Consider the following 9,471-nt stretch of genomic DNA (forward strand, 5'->3'; position numbering starts at 1 on the left):
CGCCTTTAATCCCAGCACTCAAGAGGCAGAGGCAGGCTAATCTCTCTGCGTTCGAGGCCTGCCTGGTCTACAGAGTGAGTTTCAGGACAGCCAGGGCTACACAGAGAAACCCTGTCTTGAGAAAACAGGACAAAGGGGGAGCAGACAGAAGGCCTGGGGAGAGAGGCAGGTGTTAGGGTGCTGGGCTAGCAGGACCCAGGTCCTGGGCTCCATCCCCAGCACCACATAACAGGCATGGTGGCCCATGCCTATAATCTCAGAGGTTAAGGCAGGAAGGCAGTAGGATCAAGGTTTAAGGTCATCCTCAGCTCCATTGCAATTTCAAGGCCAGCCTGAGCTACATGAGACCCTCTGTCAAATAAACAAACGAATGAATAAGCAAGTAAGCCCGGATTCCTAAGCCCTTAAGTCCTCCCATGCAGGTCCCAGTGAAAGCCAAGCACACTCTGCCTGGTACCTGTCGTCTCTCATCAGCAGCTCCCTCATGAGCATGGCTCCGGCTTTGGGAAGCTTGTGGGAGCGTGTAGGGACAGATGGGTATCAGGAGAACAGCAATCTTGCCTCTCCATGCTGGATTCCCCAGATGGCCACTTGCAGCCTGTCAGAGATTAGTGGGGACACATTCTCCCACCCTTTCTGTGGCTGCTCAGACCTCCCTCTGGGACCCCTACAGTCTGGGAGTGAGCCAGGGGCTGTCAATCATCGGCATCCAGGGATGTGGAGTGGCCCCAGGAGCATCCTCAGCAACTGTGATCAGCCAGGAAGGCCCGAAGTCAACTCGGGGTCTCGGACAGGTCCTTAGCCATGTGAGGTGACCCCCGAGTCCTGCTCAACTTCTCCATCTCTCGTTGGGTGTCGCTGCCCGCTGGACTCTTGGCCTTCCCAGTGGCTGTCTCCTGTTGCCGTCTACTTAGGACGCCTTGGCCTCTTGGCACTGCCACCCTGGAGTTTGGAGGGATTGTTGGGGGGCAGTGGGCTTTGACGCCGGCCTCTGCTGTCTGTAGACCCTGGGGTGGATGGGAGACTTTAGTGTGGTCAGGTCAACTCAAGAAGAACCAGCACTCACCAGACATTGTGTGACTTTAGCTCCATCTGTGGCCACGTCCTGCTCAACACTCACAGAACTTGAACTCACCCTACACACATGCATACACACACACACACACACACATACCACACACACATACACACACACTACACACACAGGCATACACCACACACACAAACACACACACACGCATACACACCACATACATACATATACACACTACACACATACACACACATACACATAATACATACATACATACATACATACATATGCACACGTGCATATACACACATCACATACACATACATACCACACACACACACCACATATACATATATACACATACACACACATACACACACCACACACATGCACACACATGCACACACACATACACACAGACATGCACACACAGACATACACACTCACACACATACACACATGCACACACATACACACATATATACACATACACACATGCACACACATAGACACACACATGCACACACATAGATACATACATGTACACACAGACACACACACATAGAAACATACATGCACACACAGATACAACAACATACACATACACACATGCACCCACATACACACATATATGCACATAGACATACACACACATACATACATACACACACATGCACACACACACACACTCACATACATACACACGCACACACATACATACACACATGCACACACGCACACACATACATACATACACATGCACACACATGCACACACAGACACACACATGCACACACATAGATACATACATGCATACGCATACATACATACATGCACACACAGACACACACACTTGGGGCAGGCAGCTGACTTTATCAATACCAATATCCTCCTCAGCTATCAAGTGTGACCAGGGATGCTTGGCGTCATCCAATGGCTTTTCTCCTCAACCTTCAGGCTGATCTGGCCTCCCATGCTCCCAGGCCTCTGGACCTTCTCTTTGATAACATGCCCAGCAGCTCTGGCCAAATGCAACAAAGATGGGCGCCTGGATGGCCTCTTCCCCATCCCTCACACTCAAAGATACAGTATTAAACAGGCTGTCATTCAGCATGCTTGGCTGACCAGTCAGCACCTGGAAGACCCCTTCCCCCCAGAACTCTTTAATCTTCCCCCCCAAACAGCAGCAAGGGGGAAGGTAAGGTGCAGCAGCAGAAACGGAGGTCAGACAACAGGAAGGACCTCCTACTTGCTCCCTACCCCTCGAAATCCTGGTAGTTGGACAGCCCAGGGACGCTTGACTTCAATGGCTTGGTTGTCAGTGTGTGACAAGATCATCCTAAGGATGCTAGAGGAAGCTGTCTCCAGGAGGGGTTTGGGGGAGTTCTGGTGTCTCCATGCGACATGAAGCTGGCACAAGCATGCTCACTAGCATGGCCGACCTCATAGCTAGGGTTTAGTAATGCACAGGACACAACACTGGGCGTCTTTGTACGGATTTCAGGATCTAGGTCAGGTGCAAGGCAAGCATGTACTGAGCTAACTATACGCCCAGCCTTATCTGGCACTCCCCTGCCCACCTTGACCCTTGACCCTTGACCCTCAGCTTCCAGCCAGCCACTCTGGACCAGACATTCCACCCAAAGTTAAGGGATGTTAAAATGCTTGAGAATTCCATCGAGAATGTCAGGGAACTTCTGCTGGGACAAGGACAGCCTGGAAAGCTACCGGGTCCCCAAGGTCTCCTCCCCACCAGCAGGACAAGCTGGGTGAGGAAGAAAGGGTGGTCCACAACGAGTCCTGGCTGTCCACTCACTGCCCAGGTCACCCCCCTGACTACTGTCCCCCAAATGGGCTAAGTGCATAGGTCACACGTGGCAGGGCCTGGGGAGCGGGAGGCTGCGGCCCCCACTGAGTCTCCCGCGTCCAAGATGACAGTGGGGTGGGGACAGGAGGACGTGCAGTCAGACACTGACCTCGGATGTCACGCGGCAGGAGGGGAGGCCGGCTTGGGGCCGCACCGCTTTGCCACATGGCGCTGGGGAAGGTGAAACTGACCTCAGGCACTTGGAGAATGCTTTCATCTGAAGGAGACACCGGAAGTGGCAGCGTTATTTGTAGGAACTAGTTACCAGGCTGAGCGATCAAAAATGGCTGGGGAAGAGATGAGACTCCTCCCTTGGTGCCTCCCTGTGACTCCACAGGAGGCTGAGAGAGAGTGGACGGGGACCAGAGAGGGGGGAAAAGGGAAAGAGGAGGAGAGGGGAAAGAGGAAGGGGAAGAAGAGGAGGGGAAGAGGAGAGGGGAGGAGGGAGGGGCACGAGATAGAGTTAGAGAAAGTATTTTACCAAGTAGTCTGGGTTGGCGTCAAACTCTTAACCCCCCTACCTCAGCCTTCCAAAAGTTGGCAGTACATGCATGTAATGATTGCTTGCTGGGGGAGACCGGGTCTCAGTATGTAGCCCAAGCTAGCCTACTACTCCTAATCCTAACATGGGCCCCCTGAGTGCTGGGATCACAGACTTAGAGTTTAATCCTTGAAAGACCACCTGGTGCTAATGTGCTTTGTCCTGTGTGTGCATGCGGGTTTGCATGGGTACAGAGGCCCAGAGGTTGATATTAGGTGTCACTTTCGGGTCTCTGGCCGAACCTAGAGGTCACAGCTTTGGCTAGAAGCTTTGTGTCTGTGCCTCTATTACTGGGGCAGCGGCTGCACACCACAGCGCTAGGCTTTTCTGTGGTTGCTCAAGGTTCGGTGGCACTTTACAAGACCAATTGTGATGGTAGAAAGCCACATCTGTAAACAGAACCATGCTGCCTGTGATCCCAGACCTCAGGAAGCTGAGGCAGGAGGATGGCAATCTGAAGAATAGTCTGGGCTACATGCCAAAATGTTTGTCAAAACATATGAAGAAGATAGTCCAGATATGAGGAGATGGTCAGAGGGACCTTAACTTTCCAGCTCACGGGTCTATCCACCCAACAACCAATTAAACTAGAAGCCAAAACCCAAACCAAAAACCATGGGCAGCAGGTGGTTCCTGTGCCCAACCTTCGGCTTGTATGGCCTGAGATAAAGAAGAGGAGGAGGAGGAAGAGGAAGAAGAGGAGAAGAAAGAGTTTAGGGCTGGACATGGTGGTACATGCCTTTAGTCCCAGCACATGGGAGGCAGAGGCTAGTGGAGCTCTATGAGAACCTGGTCTACAAAGCAAGTTCCAGGCCAGCTAGGGTTACACAGTGTCTCACAGCTAGGTTAAACCTGTCTCAAAAAAAAAAAAAATCTCTGTTTTACTTAAGTCGGTGTCTCACATAGCCCAGGCTAGCTTCAAATTCACTACATAGTTGAAGATAACCTTGAACCTCTGATCAACTTCCACCTCCCAGGTGCTGGGATCACAGGCGTGTACCACCACACACCTCCGTGGTGCTGGGAATGGAACCTCGGGCTCCGTGCATGCTAGGCAGACACTCTGCTGGTTCAAATCCATCTCAACCGGTGTACATCGAGACAGATCTAAACTGTGCATCCAGATATGAGGAGATGGTCAGAGGGACCTTAACTTTCCAGCTCACTTGTCCATCCACCCAAGAATCAATTAAACTAGGAAAAAACAGAAGCCAAAACCCAAACCAAAAACCATAGGCAGGAGGTGGTTCCTGTCCCCAGCCTTCGGCTTGTATGGCCTGAGATAAGGAAATATTATTTCTCTTTCTTTGGTCCTTTACCCGTGTGAAAACTGGGACTGGGTTTCATCTTGGAGGCCACAGGGACAGCAGGGAAAAAGCTCTTCCCTGCCGGCTTTGGTGGCTGGAGGTGTGCCGGGGACAGCTGGCTCTCGGACGGATGGTCCACAGAGGGCTGATGTTTCTCCAGCGTCTGCAACTGGGAAAAGGTACACAGAAAATCAGAGAGTGAAGATGCCGAGGTCATTGTCATCAAGCACCTACTGTGTGCCAAAGTAACAGAATCACTGAATGCGTCCGACTCCGCCCCCTTTCTCTTACTGGACAGCCTGATGGCCCGAATAGGCGGGGCTCCCATAGACTCCTGTGTTGGAATGCTTGGCTCATGGGGCATGGCCTTGTTGGAGTAGGTGTGGCCTTATGGGAGGAAGTGTGTCACTGTGGAGGAGGGCTTTAAGGTCTGCTATGCTCCAGTTAGGCCTAGTGTGGCATACAGTCTCCTGTTGCCTGCAGATCAAGATGTAGAGTTCTCAGCAGACCCTGCAGCACCATGTCTGACTGCATGCCGCCATATTTCCCAGCACATCGAAAATGGCCTAAGCCTCTGAAAGGCAGCCCCAGTTAAATGCTTTCCTTACCTCTTCACAGCAATAAAACCCGAAGACAGAGAACTTGGGGGGAGGGGGAGGGAGAGGGCATGTGAACATAGGTTAGTGTATGGGGTCCGCCCTCCCTTGGGTTCCACCAATCAGTGAAGGCCTGGGCGGGGACAGTAAAGCAAGCATTCTCCGATGAGATGAGAACCCTCTTGTGTTCTGACTGGGACCTGGGACTCTAGGCTTTTCCCGCCTGCATATCTAGCTGCGGCTGCTTCTCCTCTTCCTCCTCCTCCTCCTCGTCCTCCTCCTCCTCCTCCTCCTCGTCCTCCTCCTCCTCCTCCTCCTCCTCCTCCTCTTCCTCCTCCTCTTCCCTCCTCCTCGGTCTTACTTCTCCTCCTCCTCCTTCTTCTTCCTTTTCCTCTTTCTCCTCCTCCTCCCTTCTTCTTCTTCTTCTTCCTCTTCCTCTTCCTCCTCCTCTTCCTCCTCCTCCTTCTTCTTCTCCCCCCACCTTTCTTCTCCCCCAGCCACCCACTTCAGCTAATTCCCTCCCTTTATATTGAACAAATCAGCTGAACACTTGCTTTTTTCTTTCTTGATGTTTAGTTTTAGTGTTTTGGATACTAAATATGTAGCCCAGGATGGCCTCGAACTCATGATCCTCCAGCCACAGCCTTGTAAATGCTGGCATGAGAGGCCTACATTATAATGTCCAGCCTTCATATTATTCTCAAGCCAGTAAATACCCTGTGTTCAGCAGAGGTTGAGGCTTTGGCAACCAGAAGCAGGACACAGGCTGGCCAGGCCCTTAGTTATTAGCTAACACCAAATACTGGAAGCACAGAAAGAGATGGTAGTGGTAGACACGAGGAATTACCTCTCACGTGCTACTTAGGGTACTTGCTCTGAAGCCAAACAATGACCCTTTCCTTAAGTTAAGATATAAGCACTGGGCACATGGCTTATATAGAAGTAGAGCCTCTGCCTAGAATCCCCCAGTGAGGGGCTGGGGTGTGACTCAGTGGTAGAGCCCCTGCCTAGAATCCCCCAGTGAGGGGCTGGGGTGTGACTCAGTGGTAGAGCATCTGCCTAGAATCCCCCAGGAAGGGGCTGGGGGTGTGGCTCAGTGGTAGAGCATCTGCCTAGAATCCCCCAGGAAGGAGCTGGGGGTGTGGCTCAGTGGTAAAGCCCCTGCCTAGAATCACAGTGAGGAGCTGGTCGTGGCTTAATGGTAGAGCCCTGGCCTAGAATCCCCAAGTGAGGATTCCATGGGTCTGGGTCCTGTAATGGGCTCAGGCACTGTGAAGGATTGGTTTGAGGTGGACATACTTTTCTTTCCCAACCACATGTGGCAGTGTGAGTGACCGTCTGCCCTCCCTGCCTTCTTCTGCTGCTGTCCCAGCCACACCCCAGCAACCAGACAGACAGCTACGTACTTGTTGCAGGCTCCAGGTGAACGAGGGTGACCGCTTCCTCCCTGCCTTCCTATCCAGAGAGCGGTCCCTGCTGGGGCTGGCATGGGGCCACCTCCAGTCTGCAGGGCTAGGGTCCCTGGAGTCCAGGCAGCCGCCCTCCCTGTCGTACACCTTGCAGCGCCGGCTGGCTGCTATGAGAGTGATGCTCTTCGTACCCAGGGCCATCTCCTTGAGGGCCTGGGCACTCAGAGGTGGGCTGCTCATCTCCCCGACTGGCTGTGGGGTCCTCAGCTCCGTGGGCTGCAGCCTGGACATTAGGCTCTTGGCGCCTAGGACATTCGGCTTCTGTGAAGGAAGAGCAGCTGCCACCCTCAGCCGCTACAGGGCCCCAGAAGCAGTCCCTTCCCCGTGCAGTCTAGCTGGGAAGGGGCCTCCCGTGTAGCTAGCACCCCGAATACCAACCTCAAGCATGGGGGGTGTCAGCAAGATGCGGAGGGCTGGAGGAGGGAGAAGAGAGTCTTGCTTTCCAAGCCTTCGCAAGGGAGTGCTTTTTGAGGACTTGTTCCCATCACTGTGGATGAAATGGGAGACATTCTAGAGCCTCTGACTCCTTTGGCATAGCCTGGGCAGCTAGGGTCCAGCCTCAGCTGCTGTTTCAGCCCAGAGCACTGTGGTCCACAAATTACTGAGCAAGATGCTATGTTGCTGTGGCTGGGGCCATGCTGGCTCACTCGTGCTGGTTACCTAACTATGAGTAACCAGGGTGACAGCACAGGGTGACAGTGTGCTGGGCTCTGCCCTCTATTTAGGATGGATATATATGCAGCTAAGTTGCACAGTCTTGGATATCAAGATAACAGGATGCAGAATGACCATGTAAATGGTCTCTAGGCACGTCTGTAAAGGGTTATCTAGACTGGGTTAACTGAGGTAGGAGGACCCCTTCCTTAATCTGAGTGATACCATTCCATGGGGGTCCTGGGCTAAATAAAAAGAGCACGTGAACGGACTGTCAGCACTTGTCTCTCTCTGCTTCTTAATGGCAGAAGTCACATCTTCCCCATCATAAGGGAGTATATCCTCAGACCACGGCTCAGCAGGAACACCTGTCTAGAATCCCCCAGTGAAGGACTAGGACCACCGGTCCATGGCAGGACACGTGTCTGGGTCCTCCAATGTAACACTAGGGCCTGGCTAGGTTTAGTTCCTAGTTACTGCAAGGGGAGAAAGGCAGGGGCTGTAGCCCACTTTGTACCATGCTTGCCCAGCATGCAGCAAGCCCTGGGCTCCCATGGCATAAATTGGACATGGAGCACGGGCATGGTGGCGCACGCCTGTAATCCCAGCACTCTGGGAGGCAGAGGCAGGCGGATTTCTGAGTTCGAGGCCAGCCTAGTCTACAGAGTGAGTTCCAGGACAGCCAGGGCTATACAGAGAAACCCTGTCTCAGAAAAACCAAATCCAAAAAACCAAAATAATAATAATAGTAATAAATTGGCCCTGGAGGTGCATGCCTATAATCTTAGCACTGGGGAGGTAGAGGCAGGAGGATTTCAAGTTCAAGATCATCCTCAGCCACACAGTGAGCACAAGACCAGCCTAAGCTCCCTGAGACCCTGTCTCAAAAAAAAAAAGGGGGGGGGGGGCCTGGAGAGATGGCTCAGTGGTTAAGAGCACTTGACTGCTCTTCTGAAGGTTCTGAGTTCAAATCCCAGCAACTACATGGTGGCTTAAAACCATTGATTCCCCTTCTGGGGTGTCTGAAAACAGCTATAGTGTATTTACATATAATAAATAAATAAATAAATCTTTCAAAAACAAGGATACAGAAAAGAAATATTAAAATAAAGATGATCTTTAAAAAAAATAGACTCAATCATCAAAACAAATGTTAAAAAGATGTTGGAGGGTAGCACAAGCCTTTCTTCCCCAGCACTCGGGAGGCAGGGGCAAGTGTGTCTCTGTAAGTTCAAGGCCAGCCTGGTCTATAGAGCAAGTTCCAGGATAGCCAGGGATATACAGAAAAACCCTGTCTCAAAACGAATAGAAAAGAAAGGAAAAGAAAACGATGTTGATGATAGCTCCCCGCTCTATTTCCCTCGCTTTCCTGCCCAGCACTTAAGGACACAGCAAGAAGGCGGCCATCTTCAGACCAGGCAGGAGCCCTCACCAGGCCCCCCCACAGCTCCAGCAGGCTAACCTTGGACCTTCAGCCTCCACAACTGTGAGACAGTTCATGTTGTTTAAGCTGAGAATGTTTAACCCAGAATATGGCCCTTATTATGGTAACCGGAACAACAAGATGCTCATGTAGATCAGGCAGATGTAAACTACTAAAAATGTACACACAGAGCCTAAGGACATTTAAGTTGCCGGTGTGAACTTTTGTCTGTTGGAAAGTGCTACAGAAAAAGAACAGAAGAAGGGGAGGAGGGGGAGGAAAAAGAGGAGGCGGGAGGAGGGAGAGAAGAAGGGGAGGAGGGGGAGGAAAGAGAGGAGGCAGGAGGAGGGAGAGAAGAAGGGAGGAGGGGGAGGAAAGAGAGGAGGTGGGAGGAGGGAGAGAAGAAGGGGAGGAGGGGGAGGAAAGAGAGGAGGCGGGAGGAGGGAGAGAAGGAAGAGGAGGGGAAGCAGGGGAGGAGGGGGAGGGAGAGGAGGAAAGAAGGGAGAGGAGGGAAAGGAAGGGAAGGAGATGGAGGAGGAGGAAGAGGGCAGGGAAAATGACACTGAACATGTTCAGGAGAG

General features: G+C 52.1%; 1 protein-coding gene across 1 annotated transcript in view; it reads right to left on the reverse strand.

Moving 5' to 3' along the window:
- Positions 1-9,471, reverse strand: part of LOC127672566 (kinesin-like protein KIF19) — a 55,397-nt gene continuing 45,926 nt past the window's right edge. Inside the window, exons 16-20 of the mRNA XM_052167768.1 lie at positions 7,192-7,300; positions 6,751-7,074; positions 4,761-4,911; positions 3,010-3,117; positions 1-1,007 (exon numbers count right to left, since the gene is read on the reverse strand). Coding sequence (XP_052023728.1) covers positions 907-1,007; positions 3,010-3,117; positions 4,761-4,911; positions 6,751-7,074; positions 7,192-7,300 — 793 coding nt within the window. The 3' untranslated portion in view covers positions 1-906. The remainder of the gene's footprint in view (positions 1,008-3,009; positions 3,118-4,760; positions 4,912-6,750; positions 7,075-7,191; positions 7,301-9,471) is intronic.

Source organism: Apodemus sylvaticus, chromosome 22 (genome assembly GCF_947179515.1).
Source record: "Apodemus sylvaticus chromosome 22, mApoSyl1.1, whole genome shotgun sequence".
In the NCBI taxonomy this organism is placed as follows: domain Eukaryota; kingdom Metazoa; phylum Chordata; class Mammalia; order Rodentia; family Muridae; genus Apodemus; species Apodemus sylvaticus.